Source organism: Mesocricetus auratus, unplaced genomic scaffold (genome assembly GCF_017639785.1).
Source record: "Mesocricetus auratus isolate SY011 unplaced genomic scaffold, BCM_Maur_2.0 Super-Scaffold_100019, whole genome shotgun sequence".
NCBI lineage: Eukaryota > Metazoa > Chordata > Mammalia > Rodentia > Cricetidae > Mesocricetus > Mesocricetus auratus.
In genome coordinates this window covers 884,959-905,752 of record NW_024429200.1, presented here as the reverse complement: position 1 = coordinate 905,752, position 20,794 = coordinate 884,959, and the positions used below count along the sequence as shown (strand labels likewise).

The 20,794-nt window shown below is 45.7% G+C and overlaps 1 protein-coding gene across 2 annotated transcripts in view; it reads left to right on the top strand.

Annotated features, from left to right (window-relative positions):
• Positions 1–20,794, top strand: part of Tmem178b (transmembrane protein 178B) — a 393,728-nt gene that overhangs the window by 65,246 nt on the left and 307,688 nt on the right. Inside the window, exons 1-2 of one of the 2 annotated variants that reach the window (XM_021222806.2) lie at positions 16,674–17,442; positions 17,524–17,711. The exons of the other annotated variant lie outside the window; for it this stretch is intronic. Coding sequence (XP_021078465.1) covers positions 17,654–17,711 — 58 coding nt within the window. The 5' untranslated portion in view covers positions 16,674–17,442; positions 17,524–17,653. Of the gene's footprint in view, positions 1–16,673; positions 17,443–17,523; positions 17,712–20,794 lie in introns of those variants that run through there. 2 annotated transcript variants of the gene reach the window in all.

Genomic DNA, 20,794 nt, shown 5'->3' with positions numbered 1-20,794 from the left:
ATGCCGCCTCTGGATGTGTCTTTAGGACAGCAGCATAGAGCCCGTGATGTGGTGATGAGACAAACAACATTTCTTGAGTCCTACATCATTGTTGCTGCCAGAGACTCACCCCTTGGATGCTTCTTGTGGGGCAGAGTCTGGCTATATTCTCTAAAATTAGCCTCTTTTCCTCTGTTGCCAGAAACAAGAAGCCTTCCAGAAGGGTGTTTGCCTTCACCTCTGGTGGCCTAGAAATGCCAATTGCAATTAAACAGCAGGATCTGAGATTGTGTTAACCATATTGTTCCTCAGGAGGAGAGGATGACTGTGCCTGATGTTTTCATTATGGAATTAGAATTTGAGAATTTCTTGGTGGCTGGCAGTGAACTCCTTCAAGACCCCATAGTTACATTTAAAGAAGACCCTAGTTGTGTCAAGTTGATAAGTTAGTTACAAGGCTGATCGCCCTATCAGGGATTCCCTGAGGACAGGGATTCTGCAGTGTATCATGTGTCCTGGACACTTGGTATGTTCTTAGTAGGCCAGAGATGCTCAGGAGCTGTTTACTGATTGTCTTAGTCACCGTCCTATTGCTGTGAAGAGACACCATGGCCACAGCAGCTCTTATAAAAGAAAGCACTTAATTGGGATTGACATACCGTTTCAGAGGTTTAGTCCTTTTCATTGCCATGGCAGGAAGCGGGGCAGCATGGAGGCAGACATGTTGCTGGAGAGGTAGCTGAGAGTTTCTACATTCAGATCTACAGGCAACAGGAAGAGACAGAGTCTGGGCCTGGAATGAGCTTTTAAGTCCACTCCTAGTGACACCCTTTCTCCAACAAGGCCACACCTCCTAGTCCTTTCAAACAGTGCCACTCCCTGGCGATCAAGTATTCACATCTGTGAGCTCATTCAAACTGCCACACTGATGAATGTGCTGTTTTTGACACGGAGGACCAATATTCCCATTCACTGCAGATAGCCATGGTGTAGATGCTCCCACAGTAAGTTTTCACATTCCCAAATGTACTTCTTTATTTTGCTTAGTTCTGCTCACATTAAGTTTTTAAATTGAGGTATAAGATGCATACAGTAGAGAGTTCAAGCTGTGGCAAACACGTCACTTGGGTATTTTATTCTCTGTTGCTCAGTGGAGGTCAAGAGGGTGGTTAGAGGATTTCTGAGTCACTCACAGAGATGGGTGAGAATGTGGAATGTTCTTCTATTCCATTGACAGAATTTGTGTGTTAGGCATCTTTTATCCATCACGAACAGATTATTCTTTACAAGCACATAGTCTCTATTATTCAGTGTAGGTTTAGGAGTACTGTGGAGGCAAGAAGCACATGAGGTTATCTCTAAAACACAGTCATAAGGAGTGGGGATATTCTTCCATTCTTCCATGTAGCTCAGTTTTTACCCACTGTGCAACTGGTACTTGAATCAAGATAACAAATATTTTTAATGCCCGAGAAAGTTCCCCTAGGCCCCCTTCCTATCGGCAATTTCTGCCAAATGTAACCTCTGTCTGACCTCCATCAGCGTGCATTTGTTTTGTTTGTTCTCGAACCTTACATAAATGAAACTACATCGTATGTGGTTTTCAAAGTCTGGTTTCTTTCACTCAATATTATGTTTGTAGGAATCATCCAAGTTGCTAATTGCTACGAGGCAGCAGTTTGTCCTTTTTATTGCAGGGAGGTATCCCATTATATGAACATACCACAATTTATTTATCCATTCTACTGTTTGGATAGTTTCCAGTTTTGGCTATTATGAATGAAATTATTATGAATGTTTTTGTTCATGTCTTTAATTGCACATCTATTCTCAAAGTTCATGTTTTTCTTATAAGAAGGGAGAGAGCAGAGAGAAATAATAATGATCATAATAACTGAACCTTATTGAAAACTTACTGTATGTCAGGAATTATAGTAAGCTATTAACTGAGTGTTCTATAGTCATAACTGAGCATCCTTTTTTAATTACTCCATCATTCTGCCTTGCAAACTTCTTACCTTAATTAGGAAAAACTTAAAAGTACAACGACCTTTAAGTATAAACTGAGGACATAATCATGGTCCGATTTTGCCTTTTGGTTATTGGCCTCTAATTTTCTAATTTTACACCGTCTGATGTAAACTTTTGGATTATTGGCTCTCCTGCTGCCATCCCATCTTATAGACAAGGAACTCAATAGCATTGGGGCTGAATTCTCAGCCCTCAGGGCCAGGCATGGCTCTGCTAGACCCTCAATAAGTATTCTCACTTATGATAGAGTTTGCATTACTAAAGGTGACTAAAGGGGGATTTATTTTGACTCATAGTTTGAGGGTAAAGTCTATCATGACCTAGAAGTCAAAGAGGCAAGAACCTAAGGCAGGTGCAGTCAGTAAGCCCCGAGGGATGAATGCTGACACTCGTTTTCTCCTGTTCCTTCACTCCAGGAGCCCAGCCCAGGGGGTGGAATTTTCACACCTTGTTTAACCTTATCTAGAACTGTCTTGATATGCCCAGGGTTTTGTCTCTCAGGTTATTGTAGATCCTGTAAAACTGACAACCAATGTTAATCACCACAGAACTATTATCCGAAAGGTTGTTTACCAGCCAGTTGCTTTTAAATATCAGAAGGTATTTGCTTTGGAATTTTCTTGGACCAGGCTATCTAACCTGGCACCCTTGACCCAGACTATCAAGGGGAGCCACTCAGACTTCTTTACTCCCAACTTAGTTCTTGTTGGCACGTTTTGTCTCCTCTCTGTTCGCCTTTTATTAAGTTGAATTATTTGTCGTTTGGTCTCCATTAACATTCAATAAAGCACCCAGATCTTAAGCTGTCTGTCAACTTAAGGTGGAACTGTCATCTCCAACAAGATGCAGAACATTCTCGTCACCTGACTCCTCCTCTCACAATTCTCCACATCCCCAAACCCGTGTACTAAGTTCCAGATTTCCTTTAGTAGGGTTTGTTTTGTCTACCCTTGGTCTACGCATAAATGGAGACATGCAGCATTATTTTGTGACTAAATTATTTCGTCTTTGTAGCTTGAGATTCTCCACCTTTGTGCATATTTAATTGCCGAGCCGTATTTCATTGTATGGCTAGTTTTAGTTTGCTCATTTAAGTAATATTATTGATGGACATTTGGGTAATTTCTAGTTTTTGAAAAATTGTATCCATTTGTTATGAACATTATTATTTTTGATATTGGGGGTCTTATTGTGTTACCCAGGTTAGTTTTCACTCCCTGGGCTCAAATGATCCTTCTGCTTCAGCCTCCTGAGTCACTGGGATTACAGGAATATGCCACCGTGCTTAGGTCTTGCTGTAAACATTTTCATGCAGGTCTCTTTTAGACACGGATTTTCACTTCTCCCGAGCAATGCCTAGGCAGGGGAGTATCTGGTAAGTACCTTTAATAAGTTCTCAAGAGCAACTGCTCTGTTTTGCACTCCACCAACCACCTGTGAAAAGTTCAGTTGCTTCAAACCTTGACCCACATTTGGTTTTGGCATGCAGCCTTGTTTAACTGCCTCTGATTTCTCCCAAGTTCATTCTCTTCCTTTTCAACACGGATCTGGGGCCTGTCTTTCCAGCCCGGGGCCTTTGTTTGAATGGTGGGCAAGGCAGAGAATTTCCTTCTCTTTCCCTAGCCTCAGCCCTCCCTGCAGGGTCTGCTTTCCTGCTTGAGAAAACTGAGACTTTTATCTCTTCCCATATGTTTCTGTCCTGAATTAGGAGGTCAGAAGTTCCTATCAGGCCTCTAAGGTCACACCACCATTTTCTACTGGATTCTTGGCCTTTTAAAAAAAGATTTCTTGACATTATTGTATATGAGTGTTTTGTCCAGGTGTATACATGTACTCCACATGCGTGCCTGGTGCTTGCAGAGGACAGAAGAGGACACCGTGTCTTCTGGAACTGGGCTTACACATGGCTGAGGGCCACCATGTGGGTTCTGAGAACTGAATCCAGGACTCTGCAAGAGCACCCAGTGCTCCTAAACACAGAGCCATCTCTCCAGCCTCTGGCCTTTTGGCTCTTACCAGATTTAACTAGGAAGTAGGTGAGAACAGGGACATTGTGTGATTCAATCATTGTTTCCATGCAACGTTAGCTTCCAGAACAGTACTGAAGTGTAATAATATTTGTTTAATGAATACATCTTAAAACCAGCACATTGTGCTCTAGCCAACACTTAGCAGGTTGTTTCTTAGGAGTCTCTGGTAATGCCACCGCTAATGTTCCGGGGTTTTCCTCCTGAAAAACAAAACGGCCTGTGGTTTGGCGAAACGAGTATGGAATAGCCAAAGCCGTTGGACTGAAGTTGTTACTGATGGTCCGGCATCAGCAGGCTGTTCAGCGGTCCATGCGGTGTAACGGAGAGGGCCACTCGTTTCCTCTACAGAGTGTCTCTCCCACCAACTGGCAGAGCTCCTAAAATGTATATTAGTAAGGATTTGTTTCTTGCCATGAGGTATTCTTATTTTTATGAGTTCTTTTCCAAAAAACTGAGATTTTTTTATTTGAAAGGAAAAGCCATATGTATCCGTATAGAGAATTAGTTTAGCAGAATACGTTACCAGCTCCTTCCTAGAGTCTGGGAAAAGAAGACACAGGAAACGAGAGGGTGGCCCAGGTAGGTTCAGCTGAGGGGAGGGCCTTGCTTTCTGAAAAAGCAAAGGTAGGTGTGTGTGTGTGTGTGTGTGTGTGTGTGTGTGTGTATGTGTGTGTGTATGTGTGCTTGTGTGATGTGTCTGTGTATGTGTGTGGTGTGTGTGCGATATGTGTGTATGTAGTGCATATATGTATGTGACATGGGTATGTGATGTATGTGTGTATGCATGGGTGATGTATGTGTGGTGTGTGTGATGTATGTGTGTGTGCATGTGTATGTGGTGTGTGTGTGTGCATGCATGTGGTGTGTGTGTGTGCATGCATGTGGTGTGTGTGTGTGTGGTGTGTGTGTGTTGGGGAGGACAATGCATGGAGTGTGGACTCTACTAAACCTGGGAGGCAGAGAGCATTAGGGAATGCTCTGACAAAAATGACCTTACTTCAAAATTCAGTCAGGCTGTCTAAGAGGAGCTGTCGGGATGGAAAACATAAAGTGAGGTTCTGCTCTCTGTCTCCCAGACGCCGTCTTCCATGGAGCTCTCTGAGATCTTCTCAGTGATCTTGAGCTCCTCTTTTCCCCACTGAGTCTCTGTCCATCTCAATCCATGTCGGTCTGAGGGTTGGCCTGGCTTGACCCTGTCAGCAAACCTGCTGGCTTCTACCTGGGCTCATACATGTTCACAGAGGCTCCAGTTCTCTCCCCAGCGATTTCATCCGCTTGCTGTTATCCAACGGTGACTCTAAGGTTTTCCATGACTGAACGGCCCAACGGCGTGGCCCTGGTGAGACTGTGCCCTTCGGTTCCTTCTTATGCCCTGGAATGGGGTTTTCATCCTGCGCTAGTCCCAAGGTTTTCCGTGGTCTGGTTCTTCTGTGTGACCTCTCTCTCGCCTCCCTCCACTTTCTCTGTCAGTCTGACTCCAGCCTTTTCCCCTCCTCGCTCTTTCTTTGGCTTTTTAAAATTTGTTCATGACTCTCCTGGCACATTAACATTTTCTAAGCTCCTCAGATCAACAACCCCCTTTCCTGCCACAGGCCCTTTCCACATACCATTTCTAAAACTCCCAACATCCTCCCTCTTCTCCTCACAAGACAGGCTTCAAGTCCAGACTAATAGCTACCTCTTCATAGCCCGCTTGGTTCAAGGTAGGTTAGTAAAATTTACCTCTTGTGATAGGTTTAGAGTGATGGAGAAATCAAGCCGATACCCAGAGACTGGGGTTCCTCATTAGCACACACGGGCATGCTGCCTCTGTTTCAGCTAAGGAACCATTGATGCGCTAATGTCCTAAAGCCCGTAGCTTATTCAGATTCCCTCAAGTTCTCCCTGGTGTCCTTTTGTTTAGTTTAAGGACAGCATCCAGAACACCATGCTGCATGTTATTCTTGTGTCCCATTGGTCTCCTCTTGACGGTGATGGTTTTTCAGACTTTTCCTTTTCTCTGATGACCTTGGCAGTTTAGAGAGGCATTGTTCAGAAATATTATTGGCCGTTCTCTGTTGGGACCTGCCCAGTGTTTTCCTCATGACCATAGAGGCAAAGTGCTGTTTCCACATATCATATTAAAAGTCCAGCCTGTCCCTGTGATGCAGTATGTCTGCCAGTATTTTTTTTTCAGCTACTCTCTACAGACTGTACTCTCTACAGACTGTATGCCTTTAAGATTAAAGGCTTTACATTACCTAGAAGTTTCCTGCATCCCTATTTTGTCTCCTCTCCATTTATCGATTCATATTCAAGAAATGCGTTCATGTCAGTATGAACACACACACGTTAATTTATGATTTGGGCTGTGATCCGACATGAGTTTGTTTTCATCCTTCATTTCTTTCTCCTTCGGCTGTGGGGAGGAAGTCCGTTGAGTTGTAGTCCATGATGGCTTTGCCTTGTCCCACCCTTTATAAAGTTTTTTTTCTTTCCCTTTAATTAATTTTAAACATGAGTTTTTCCTTTCTGTCACTGCACAAGGCTCCAGAACCGCTTTATTCTTTCCTGTTCTTGTCTTAGAATCATCCAAGCTCCCCCTGCCCAATCTTCAGGAGCTTGGCATTGAAAACAAAGCCTGGCATTAGGTGTGTCAGAACCGGGACACCGTCCGTTAACTTTTAGCGTCACTTTGACTGTTCGTTCACGGCACACAGCTCACGTGCCACTACCTGCTTGCTTTCTTACTGTCTGTTTCCCCACTTGGCTCCTCCGTCGCTCCGAGAGTCAGATGTAATGTGGCTCCCATGGTGCCTGGCACACAGCGAACTTCCAAGAAGTGCTGATTGGAGTAAAGAATGAATGAGAAGCAGGGCTTTTATGAGAGAAATTCCATGGTTCATTCAGTGTTTGTTAAATGAAAGATAAAATTTGATGTATGGACAGTGGTTTGTACTTTAAAAATATTTAGATTTATTTTATTTTACATGTATGGTTATCTTGTTTGCACGCGGGCACACACACACACACACACACACACACACACACGTGTGTGTTGGTGGATGAAGAAGTCATTGGGTTTCCTGAAACTGGAGTTATGGATGGCTGTGAGATACTATGTAGATGCTGGGAATGGAACCTGGCTCTACAAACAGCAAACGCTCTTAACCACTGAGCCATCACTCTAGCTTCTGGTTTATGCTTAAAAAAATGAATTAGTTTTTTTTTTAAAGGCAGAATCATGCTATGCAGCCCAGGCGAGTCAGGCACTCACTATGTAACTCAGGTTGGTCTTTGGCTCCCAATCTTCTGCCCTCATCTCCAGAATGCTAGAATTCCAGTAATGCACTACCACACCCAACACCTTGGCAGATACCTATGTGCCAAGGATTAGAGGTTATGCTGGGCAAAGGCAGAAAATATGAAATTGAGACACACACACCACACACACATAGATTGCTCGTTGATTGTGCTGATATTTATGCTTGAACTCTCTGGGCAACTAATTCAGTTTAGTGGTCAGAAAAGTTACCCAGGAAGTCTCGGTGAGTATTGCTCTGTGCGTGTGAGATACCTGAATGATGGAGACTCATGTTTGTGTGCTGGTAGGTGTGACAACGCAGTCAGTCTTCTTCTCCTCTTCCCCCTCCTCCTCTTCCCCCCTCCTCCTCCTCCTAACACTGAAGTAGGGGAGCCATGCGCAGAGAAGTACAGCCCGTTCTGTCTGCTGAAGGTATCATTCTGGAACAAACGTCGACAAGGGACATGAGAAAGTCCAGGTTGGGCTAGCTGGGCTCGGGGCTTTATGCAGGTTGTCTGGGCGGAAGGGCCAGACTTGGGAGTCCCCAGCTTCTGGAAGTTAGCTCAAGCGGGAACACCCAGCAAAGCACCCCGTTCCTACTGTAGAGCACCTGCACAGGGTGGTGCTGGGAGGCCCATGCAGTTGGGGTGGACGTCCTGTCTGCCTGCAGAGACCAAGACTTCCAACACAGCCAAGGGGCTCAGGAATAGCCATTTGCTTACAGACAGAGGCAGAAGTCGGGCTACCATGACTTTGGAGACTTGGACAAAAGGGAAGCAAAGCTCTTTTGTCATCAGTGGAGTTCAAGGAAGGAGTCAGGGTTGAAGGGCGTGATGCCAAGACTGGATCCTACGGAACAGACTCCAGGCTTCACTGTCCTATAGTCTGAGATGCTGTAGCAGCTTCACTGATGAACCTAGAGAAGCCTGAGGCTTCAAGGACTTCGGGATCGGGTGGACAAGGTTGGTCACGTGACTCTAACTCTTGGTAGGAGGGGAAATGAGCCTGATACTGTAGGGTCATTATTTGCTATTTGACCTTTAACTCCAGCATAATTACTTTTCTGAGGAAATCATTTAAGGTCACTTTAGGTAGCGTGCTGAGTCAGTCACAAGCCTCACTCAAGCCTGCGACTCAAAGCTTTGTCCCCATGCTGCAGAATACTGATGTTTCTCCAGCCCGGGAAGACCCTCGGCCTGCCCCCTAGTTTCACCCTTATAGCCTGGGACCATCAGAGCTGTCTTCCCAGTTTCCAAAGGAAGGGTGAATGAGGACTGCTTTCCACCCCACTCCAGCGGGCACTCAGGCCTCAGGGTTGTTCTCAGATCCACCTCTCCCTCCAGGGCCATGTCAGGGAGAATTAGTGCTTCCCACCCAGCTGTGCGTAAGGTTTCTTGGCTTCCAGAACCCGCATAAAGACAGCCCAGTGACTGTCTTGGCTATATTTTTAATGCCCCTTTCTGTATGTGTATTTGTGTGGGGGTGGCCATGCATGTGTCCCCAGTGTGGAAGCAGAGGACAATCTCAGGTATCATCCTCAGGGAGGCCATATAGTTCCTTTGGATGCAGGGTTTTGAAGCTTAGCATTTCTGTCAGGCCGTCTGACCAGTGAGTTCCAGGGATCCTCCTCTCTCTGCCTATCTTTGCTTACAAGTGAGACCCACCCTGTCAATCACCCTTGTGTGGGGGCTGGATATTGATCTCAGGTCCTTGTGCTTGCAAGGCAAGAACTTTGTGACTGAACCATCTCCCCAACACCCCAGAGTTATGTTGTTCCAGGAAGAGAAAGTGGGGGACCTCTGTTTATTTTTTTGTTGCTTGCAGAAGAATCATTCTGAGTGAGCAGTTGTGCAGGTGAGATCATGCCTCCCCAAGCTGTGCTTCTGATTGGGAAACACGAAGCATCTTTTGCTCTTTAAGGCAGTAGTTCTCCAAGGTGTGTGTGTGTGTGTGTGTGTGTGTGTGTGTGTGTGTGTATTTAAATAGTGCTGCCATGGCCTCTGCCTCAAACACTTTGTTATTTTTATTCTTCAACAGCACATACTTGACATTACCAAGGCTCAGGGAACACTGATGAATGAATACACCCCTGGTGACTTTTCCTGGTCATTCTCTTTTGCTTCCCCTTTCTACCCACTTACCTATTTTGTTCTTTTTCTCTCTAAGCCCTTGAAATTCTTCGCTTCCCCTGCTTTGGGTGTTTGCAGCTTCAGGCTGTGTCTGCATAAGAGCTCTTTGAAGGGGAGTTACGGGAAGGCATTCGCAGTTGGAAGAGCATCTGTCTATATCTTCTGTATTTGGGTTTCTGTGGGTGGGCTTATCTATAAGGGAACGAATATTGCATGGATTTGCATTTTGGAGTGTGAATTTTCCTTTTGTTCAGGGTATCTTGAGGGAGAAATGAGAGCTGATTTATGTGTGCGATTGTCTGATCTGAAATAGGTATTTCTTATTCCCTTGAGTCCAGAGTCAGCCAAATGGGGGGTCTTAAAGAGGGGACAGTTAGTGAAGGGAAGACCTGGCAGGGATGAGCAGCCTTTCTTCCCCGGCTTCCACAAGAAGGTTGCAGTTAGGGTAGTGGGAAGCAGGGGTATGGTGCAGAGGAGGTGAGGCTGGTGGGTGATGGGGGTGGGAGGCAGACGGAGGGAAGCCGTGTAAGCCATGTTTAGCAACTTGACTTTTATCTCAGAGGAGTCTGCGGGCAGGGAGGTGTGATGAGATATTTGCATTTTAGAAAGAAAATCTAGAACAGAGATGGGTTTGAGGGGTTCATGGATCGAGGCCAGAAGGCTAGGTGGGAATTCTTAAAAGACAGAGAGGGCTGTAGAAGAAACAGTGGAGAGGAGAGGATGAGTTGAAAAGATTAAAGGAACAGAGCCTAGAGTTTTTTGGACACTGGAGCAAACGCAGAGGGGCCCTTAAGAGCCCTGCTTGGGAAGGGTGTATGCAGTGCTGTTGTTAGCTCAGGCAGACAAGATGGTTAAGTGCTACACAGAGGTAGACAGGGAAAATGGACGAGGATGGATTTAATTTGGGGGTACCCATAGGACATCCATTTATGGATGGTAAATAAGTTGGTGGGTGTAGACATCCGAATTTTAGAGAAGACACATTCATCCATCTACATATGATCTCCAGAGCTATAGGTGAAGATGAAATTACTCAAAAACACATAGAAAAGGGAAGAAAAGAGAGCAGTATTGGTTCCCCATGACTTCCACAGCAAATTGCTACAGAATTAGTCACATATAACAGACAAGTCATTTTCTCCCAGTACTGACACGGCTTCTGTTGTGGCAGTGAATCCGAGTCCCTTCTGGACATGCTGAGTGACAGACAGCCTATTCCTAACCTTTTCTAGTGGCTGTCCCACACTCCTGGGCTTGTGGCCTTCACTTTGATCATGATAGTGTTTGGACTGATCCTGACTCTTGTACCTTTCTTTTGTAAGGATCCTTGAGATAAGATTATCCTTCCGATACGAATCTTTAACCATGGAAGATATTACAGTCTCAGGTGCAAAGGGTCAGGACAGTGGACATGGCTCGGGAGGCATTGTTCTATCCATGATAAGGACCCAAAACAGAACCCCAAGGCCTGATGGCATTAAAAGAAAATGGAAGAGCAGGAGTGAGCAAGGGAGGCAGCTGGATTATAGCAGAGAGGACCAGCGCTCGCGAGGCAGAGGCAGGTGGATCTCTATGAGTTCGAGGCCAGCCTGGTCTACAGAGTGAGTTCCAGGACAACCTCCAAAACAATACAGAGAAACCCTGCCTTGAAAAAACCCCCCAAAAAAAAGTAGTCAGGAGGGAATGGCCTTATTAAAGTCAGTGGATTCTACAAGACAAAGAATGAAAACTCCATTTGCTCGCCAAGGTATAGTTCTTTCCTTCAGCAAGTATTCATATAGCACTCACTTTGTGTCAGCCACTAGTCTGGGAAAGGAGAGTGTAATGGTGATGGAAACAGAGTCCTCGCTCACATCCTAGTTGGGGAATGCGCACAATACACTAGAAATAAAGAAAAATACATGCTTAGAGTGATTCGTAAGGAACTGAGCTAACAGAAGAGTGAATGAAAAGGTTTGGGAGGATCTCTGAAGGGGTGGCTTCTCTGTCCTTGAGTGACAAGAAGAATGAGTAATTAGAACCCTGGGGTTGGCAGTCCATGGAGTATCTAAGGAAAAGGCTTTCCCTTGGGTAAGCCCATCTTGTTGGGGATAGAGAGGAGCTTGGTATGGCTGTCCTGAGGGTAATAAGGAAGGTGGAAGGGGATGTGTCTTGGAGAGGATATCTAGGTCAGGGTTTGGTGATTTGATTCTCTTTAAGGAGTTTATATTCTGTCCTCAGCTTTTGTTGTAGAGAGCAAGAGTGAAACAGAGTTGAATAAAAGAGTTGACTTCAGAGAGAGCTGATACTGGCTTGGGCTGTGATTATAGTTTAGCAGAATATTGTTGGGTATCATTATGTTGACACTCTTTTCTTCAGTCATGTTTGGAGATCTGCCTTTTCTAAACAGAAATGGTGGAGGTGTGGATGGGTGGGGAGGTAGAGGGGATGTGGGGGTAGGGACTGGGAGGAGAGGAGGGAGGGAAGCTGTGGTCAGGATGTAAAATAATAAATCAATAAATGGAAAGAAGATTGTAGTAGCTTTAATAGGTTGTATTGTGTTCCCAAAGATATGTTAGAGTCCTAACTAACCCTGAGTCCATGTAAGTGTCCTCATAAGATCTTTGCAGATGTATTATGAGACCACACTGGATTAGGGCAAGCCTAGTTCATCATGACTGGGATGTAGATCCCCACCCCTGGGTGTGGGGGAGACCACTGGGTGATGACCATTGAGGCAGAGGATAGGCTGATGTGAATGCAAGCCAAGGTCGCTAACAGAAGCTAGTAGGAGGCAAAGGCCCCTGTGGGTCACGGTGGGGCTGTGACTCCACCTACACCTTGATGATTCTGAACTTGTGTTAGATAATACAGTTCTGTCATGTCAAGCCATTTATTTTGAGGGAGGCCTTTTGGTGTCGGCCTTGGGAAACTGGTAAGAGATGGCTTGGAGGTAGGAATTTCAGGAATTATAGATAGATTGAAGGTAGGAGGTGAAGGAGAAGGAGAGCAACTGAGGACAAACTTGTGGTCAAGCGACTGGGGAGACGGTTGATGGAGCGAGTTTGGGGACAACTCAAAGGGTGACTTATGAGTCACCAGCTGAGCCTGGAGATAATATCTGAAGGTCATTAGCATATAGATGACACTGAAATAGTGAGAGTAAATGAAATCACTCAGGAAAAATACGTTTCTGACTGGCCTTAAAAAGCCCTAGTTTGAAAAAAAAAAGATAGCTTCCAATTTCAGATGCTTTTAGATTTGTTCTGGATCCTGGTGGGAATGTGTTTTTTCCCCCTGAAACCCTCTACAAGTTGAATTCAGTGTGTATTTCCTTTCCTGACCTGGTTAAGTTCAGCCTACATTTCTGTTATTTGATCACGATTGAAAGCATGTTCAAAATTTTCTGAAACTTACTCCATCAAGAGGGAGAGAGTCTGGACCCTCACGGTGGCATACACTTTTACTCTCAGAACTCTGGAGACAGAGGCAAGCTGATCTCTGTGAGTTGGAGGCCAGCCTGGTCTGTGTAATGAAGTCTTGTTTCAAACAACCAGAGAGTTGGGTTCTGCTCTTCCACTGAGCTCTATTCCTCCCCTGTTCCATAGCGTGTTGTCTTGGGATTCACTTTGGCCAATAAGTGTTATTGAAGCAATGCTCAGCTAGTTTCAGAGCTTAGTTTCCAGCTAGTGATTTTGCCTTCTACCTGGGCTCGAGTGCTTAGTTGGAGAGAGAGCTGGGTGGAAGCCATCTTGGATTAACGTTGCCTAACTGCAATTGAATGAGTGACTGCAGGGAGGGCAAGCAGAAGAATGGGTTGACCCACAGAGTTAGGAAAACAGCCGACTGCTGTTCTATGGTGTGAAGTTTCAGGGTGGCTGGTTGTACAAAGCAACACTTTGGCTTAGAGCTTACAATCTATATAGGCAGGATAGTATGGAGGGAGAGCTGTGTGCTGCTCAGGGTCATAGGGACAAATAAGAAAGCAAGATTAGATGGAAATTCAAAAGGTCACAGGATAATGCATCATTCACAAAATGATAAAATACAAAAGGCATATTTCAGAGACAAAGTGGTATCGGTTAAGTCATTCCTTCAACAAATACTTAAGATTCTGTGCTCTACCGTGTGCCTGGCAGCGTGGTAGGCGAGGGACATAGAGGAGAATAAGATGAACTCTGTCATGGACTCATGGCATTTGCTGCTGGGTGAGCAGCATTCCTGTGGGTAGGACAGCCATGGAGGTTCCTTATGATAGTCACTGTCCTTGACCGACATCTTACTAGGGCCCATGCACTCACTATTCATTATCTTACCACCACCAACATGTGTGGTGGGGACTCTTTCCCATTGTATACATGTGGTTGGGTCAGGATTGCACAGCTGGAAATAGGATGAGGCACCAGCTGTTTGGCTGTTAGGCTTCAAGTTTCCTACTAGGGCATCTGGTGACCATTAGTCTTCCATCTGACTCCAAGGCAGTTTGTAGGTTCACAGTGGGCATGGTGTATCCTCAGGTTAGACAAAGTCCCTTTACTGGGCTGGTGGCTAGCCCCGGGAGGCTCGGTGCCAAATGCTGTGGTCATCATTACCTGCACAAGGACAACAAGGGTCTCAGCAGGAATGAAAAGGCCCAGTGAATCCAGATCGCCACAGCTCTCTGTGGAAAAGACCCCATTTTGCCAAATAGTCTCCTCTATATAGAAATGTCCCCTCCGGCATGATTTTCTTAACTGTCTTGGGTTCACAGCACAGTGAGTGGTTAAATGTAAGTGTATGGTAAATGTTCCTTGCCATTTGGGACTGCACATTTGGACCTGCTATGGCTTATTCCAGCTATGGGGTGGTGTCCAACGACAGGAAGCTAAGACAGAAGGCGTGTGTGTCACTGTGTCTTTTAGAGAATCAAGTCAGGGAGCCATTGTGGACTAAAGGCATGGTACTGCAGCTGTCACAAGCCTGCAGCGGCTGCTGTCCCGAGAGTGGGACCAAGGAGGAGGGAGATGGAGGGAAGATTCCAGCCAGGGGGGACGAGGCTCAGAATTCAGGATGGGTTACAGGCACACAAGGACATGCGCCCAGAGGGCCTGGGATGACTCCTAGGCCTGCAACGGCCTAGATGCTCTTCCCAAAGTGGAAAATTTCAGCCTCTACCCAGGCAAACACTCTATCAGCTCAGTGACAGCTCCATCCCTCAGTCTCCACCTGATGTGGGACGTTCTCTGCAGGGAGGCCATTCTTACTGGTTTGGGAACAGTGTCAGTGTTGGCCACCATTTCTGAGAGGGAGGGACACAGGGTTCTGACAAGTCATGCTGACTTGCCTTCTAGACTTCACAAAGTGTAGGGGTCACTTCAAAGATAATTACCACATCTCTCTTGCTTCCTGGCAGACATCTGCAGAAACTACATCTTTGTAAGTCCTGAGATGGAAGGCTACCGTATGACTGTAGGTCATTTCTACATCAACAAACTGACCCTTGGCGTGACCGGGATCCTTAGAGGGTCTGGATGTTATTTAACAATTGTTGCTGTTTTATAGTTTTCTGAGATAGCCTTGGCTTTGTCATGGATGTAACAACATTGTAGACTGAAGAATTGGAACATCAGCAGGGATGAATAGTAGGAAGGGACCCTCCAGGCCAGGGCTCAGTGTGTGGCCTAGAGAGCTCTCCAATGGAGGGTACCTTTCCCCCTTGGACATAGCTGGCCTTCCAACTGGATAAGCCTTTACGTGGCATCTGGTAGACACCTCACCAGAACCCAAAACCAAATCTCAAATATGTCCTTTTTCTCTTTGTAAATAATAGTTGCTTTGTATTTCTGATAGTGGTAGCCAGCATTGACTAGATATTCTCCACATTCCAGAAACTGTGGTAAACACTTCATGGAGATTATCAGGTGTTGGAACCAGGAGCTAATATAAGGCCTAAGTGTGCTTGCTTCCCCCAACTGAGACAGGAAAACATGCTCTTGGAAGAAAGCTTGTGAAACATCAGCAGAGTCAACTTGTATATCAAAAGAAAAAAAACAAGTTAAAAAGCTAGATAATCTATAGTCTTTGTACAGAGAACACACGGTTAGTATTTTTCCAGTTAGATATTTGTGTAAGTTTTAAGCAAATGACCCGAAGCATTAATTTATAGACTGTTTTCCCCCACTTTGCAGTATATTTTGAACATATTTTCTAACACCTTGATTTTTAGTGGCTGCACAGCACTTCGTTATATAGGAATCCATAATTTACTTTTAAAAACTCCCCCTGCTTTTGGAATGTTAGGTTGTTTATACATTTTTTAAATAAATAACACCATGAGTAGCAACTGTGTGCGTGCGTCTTTGCAACTCAGAGGCCTGCCCAAGGATAAATTCTTGGAAGTACTATTTCTGCATCAAAAGGCTTGCACACTGATTGCAGAAACACCTTCCAGAAGGTTTGCACTAGTTTATTTTTTCACTAGCAGAGTTTGAGAGTCTCTGTTTCTTTACAACTTTGTTAGCATTGTCTGGCCCATTATTTTAAAAACTTTCATAGTTTCCTCTGGTGAAAGGTATCCTTTTTTATTAATATTGATATCACGTTCTTTATGTTGACTGAACATTTGTTCTTTTGCCGATTGCCTTTACTTTTGTTGGAATTGCTCATCATTTTTTTTACTGACTTGCATTTGCATTTTGCACATTAAGCTGTGACATGACCTTTTATCAAGTATGTTGATGTACACCATATATGCTTTTTATCTTTTTTTAACATACAGAAAACTAAAATTTTGTTGTAATCAAAATTTCTGATTTTTTTTTTTACTGTTTTTCCTTTTAGTACTGCACGGGCTTGCCCCCACTTGGCCAAACTGGAGAACACTGAAAGTCTGCAATGCTGAGATACTGGGACTCTGAGGTTATGGAATTCTGAGAGACCACTTTAAGTAGATGTGAAGTCAGGCACTCACTACATAGGGACAAAGCTCATGGGGCCTGCTGACAGGGATCTGGGTGGAAGCTCTTTTATTCTTGGTAATTCTGTCCCTATCCTCTCTCTCTTGAATATTTCTGTCTGTGTGGATGTTGCTGGTTTGTTCATTTTACAGACAGTATGTAGCTCAGGCTGACCTCGAACTGTGAATTTCCTGCATCTATCTTCCGAATTCTGGCATTACAGGTGTGCACCATACCTAGTTATGGGGTATGGGGGGCTTTGTGCCTGCTAGAAAAACACTCTACTGACTCAGCTACATCCCTAGTCCAGGAGGGTCTTTCTAAGCTTGAAGGATTTCCAGTCTCAGGGAAGAGGAACAGCCCAAGGTATACTGCTAAACTGCCTTGTGGAAGCAGCAATAACTGCATTATCTTCAGATGGTAGCATTTACTAATTTCTGTGGTGTAAATTCTCTCTCTGTGACTGACTTTGCACAATGCCCACAATAGTTGACTAGTGGATCACACAATGAAGCTCTTGTTGCTCAGGAACTGTCTTCAGCAGACTGCTGGTGACACCTTCCAAGACTGCCAGCATCTATGTCAAATGGAACCAGGCTCAGCTCAAGGCCTCAGGAGGAGGACTCCATTTCTCCCCAATCAGGGTCATTTTCCCTGTGTTATTCAGCCACTTCAAAGCTTAAGGGCAGGCAGGATTCCGGCACTGGGCATCTTAACAGATATAGAGTTGACCCACTTTCAGAGGCTCCCTGACGCAGTGGAGATTATTGCCTGTTTCTAGAATGGTCCTGCTAATCTCTCCCATGGCACTGATTGCTTTGCTACTAACTAGCTGTGTGACCTCCAGCAGACAAACTACTCTCCGTGGGCCTCCGCATTCTTATCCGTGAAATGACGTGGTCAGAACTGATGTTCCCCGAGTTCTACTCTAACCCTACCATCCTGTAATTATATGGATCTTAGAATGACAGTAGTATTTAACAGGAACGATATCACTGAGGCACTGTCCAGCGTGACTCACAGTCTGTGCAAAGCAGAGAACTTGTAAAGCCACTGGGGGAAAGAACGTGCTGTTGGTAAGTGTAACACAGAACTTAGTAATGTAACACAAATTCCAAAAGGGGAAAAAAATACTGAGCCACATGTCTTCATTGCAGGAGAGTGACACCTTGGATGATGATGGGGTTAACAGATTCCACTCTGATGCTACCTGGGGTGCCCGTGGGAGCATCTAAAGGTCCACTCGGGAAATCAACAGGAACTCGTTTAGATAGATGACTCCGAACCATGGAGGGATTATCCAGGGCCAATCTTGCCTTCATGCCTTTGACGCCTAATGACTCAGGTACCTCAGATTTCCTCGGTCTTCTTGCAGCCTTCGGGGAATCCCTCTGATGAGATCAGGTGGTACAGTTAGCAGCAGTGGATTAGAAACGGGGAGGTTTATTTCCTTTTGCTGTAAGGCTCCTGTAGACTTTTTTTCCAGCCCAGGTCGCAGATACATCTGCTGGGACAGATAAGTGACCCACAGTTGGGGCATTCCCGGTGTTGTGGATCCAGGTTGGACTTGGCTGCTGGCTGCCGTTGTGGCTCAGATCTTCAAGTGGCTCTTGGTGTTTGTTTTCTGGGGTCACTGCACGGCCCTCACCACATGCTCTTAGCAATGGCAGAAAGACACACAATGCTTCCAGAGGCATTGGAGGAGTGTGGCTTCTCCTCTCTTCTCTTCATTTTCTATTGGCCATGGCAAGTCGCTTGGCCAAGTCACACATCCCCGGGCAGAGATTTCTGTTCCACACAGACCACATCATCACAACAAGAAGTGACTCTGAGAACAGGAGGTCTGGAAATCTCAGAATAGCCATGCCATCTGTGAGAGTGGATGGCCTATTTCCTCCTGTCATACCGTAGTCCTAGAAGAGGAGTACTCCTCACTCAGGCCGGAAATAACGCGTAGAATAGGCTTCCTCTTCTCTGCCTCGCACGTATACTGAACATTTAAGAGGCAAACAACACCAAAAGATGCAGCAACAGTAACAGCCATGCTGTCCCAGGGAGGAGAGCTCTGGGAGTGTTTAGTAAATGCTGCTTCTTACTTGCTCAGTGACTGGTGACCAGGTCCCACAGCTGACCACCTGTGTGTGTGTGTATGTTTGCATGCATGCACCTGCTTGCAAGTGTGTGTGTGCGCGCGCATACACACACACATAGGTCAGAAGGACACCACAGGTGTGCGCGCGCATACACACACACACACACACACACACACACACGCACATAGGTCAGAAGGACACCACAGGTGTGCGCGCGCATACACACACACACACACACACACACACACACACACGCACATAGGTCAGAAGGACACCACAGGTGTGCGCGCGCATACACACACACACACACACACACACACACACACACACGCACACAGGTCAGAAGGACACCACAGGTGCACTTCAGCTACTGTCTACTTTTGTATGATAGATTCTCTTACTGGCCTAGAACTTGCTAATAAGCAGGCTAAGGCTGGCGGGCATTGAGTCCCAAGGATCTGACTATCTCTACTCCCCACCTGCTGCTAAATTACAAGTGTGTACCACTACACTCAGCTTTTTATAATATGGGTTGTTGGGCTCACACACAAGTTTCATGTACTTGCGAGGCAAGGATCTACTGGCCGAGCCGTCTCCCTAGACCGTGAGAAACTGTTAGTATATACGCTAAGGGTAAGAACCCCAATCTCAACCCTCACTGGTGGCTGAGCGAGGCGCCGTCTATGAAGTTTCTGGCCTTATGCTCAGCACATTGCCCTTGTACATCTCCGACCTGTGTCTCTAAAAGCTGGATGCTGTATCAACCTCCTCCCTGCCTCCCCGCCCAGCCTTGTGCTGCCTTCCCCAAGCTCCCTGCCCTTTTCAGATTTCTGGCCCTGAATGAAATTCTTTCCCCCCTTGTTGCATTCTCCAGGCCCCCCTCGCCCCAGCTCCCCTCTCCTTCCCTCTCCTCCCATCCATTCTCTGCCCAAGTTGTGTTTTTCCTTGAAGAAAAGCCCCAGTCTATTTTGCTAAAAGCCATCAGCCCACGCCATCTCCTTTACCATTTAGTGTGTAACCTCGTGTGCCCTTACATTGTCAGTGTGCGGAAAGCCCTTCAAAGGCACCATCTGGGTGTAACGTCTCTCTGTCCCTGCCATCAGCACTTCCCGAAGAACATGCTAGGTATGCTTAGTAAGTACTCGCAGAATGCTTCCTAAAAAAATGAGCCCCGGCCTCCTCAACTTCAAAGTGTTCCTTTATCTATGACATGTGACAGGACAAGAAGACTAGCAGGAAAACATGACTCTAGGGGACTCTGAGATAAGAGGCCAGGCCTGTGGACAAGGTCACCTCTGCTGGACCCTGGCCCTGGTGATGCGGTCTCAGGTGACCCTCTGGAGCCTGTGGAGCTGCTGATAAACTGCTGGACCACTGATTGGCCAGCTCTTGGGCCCCTGGAGATGCATGTCATCCCACATCCTGCCGGCCTGATGCCAATGGATCCACTTTTTTCTACTGGTAGAGCCTGCAGTAGAGCCAGCATCCCTGCCAGCATCTTCTCTGATAGTTAGTGATGCTTTCCTAGAGCTTGGGCCTGAGGGTGACCTCATGAGGTGTCAGAGAAGTCTGAGAGATGAAGGCTAAATTGAAATTGAGGGTTATAAAAAAGTAAGAGGGTGGAGGGCCCTTTGTAAACTGTTTCAAGATATCTGTGTCCCTGACTCTACTCCATCTCTGTGGCTGACATCTCTGCGTGCTCATGGGCTCAAACCTCAGACCGAAGAATGCTCTTCAGTGCCCCCCTCCAAGATATCCAATTATCTCTCTTCCTTCTTCACCAGCGTCCCTCTCCTGACAATCTCCCATGTCCACTCTTCCTCCCATTATCTCTTTTAAGTTTTTAAAATGACCTTCTGGCCTCAGAAGTTCCCCCGAACTCCTCTTTTTTTCTAACCCATACTCTGTGTTATCAAAGTCAGAGTGATATTTTAAAAATATAAATAAAATCATGTCACTCTCTCATTCAAAGCCCTCAGAGGGCCTCCAGTATTCCCTCACTCTAGAAAGAATATGATGGTTCCTCAAGAAAAAAAAACAATGTAGAGCCGTCATATGATGATGGGATTCCACTTCTGAGAACATAATGAAAAATAAATGGCAGGGTCTCACACACTCCAAGGACTGGAAGACAGGGTCTTACACACTCCAAAGACTGGAATGTAAGGTCTTATACCCTGCAAGGAATAGGATGCAGGGTCTTACATACTCAAAGAATAGAAGGCAGGGTCTTACACACTCCAAAGAATAGAAGGCAGGGTCTCCAAGATGTGCACATATTCATAGGCACAACTGCACAGCCACATCTGTCAAATGCTGATTGACAGAGAAATGG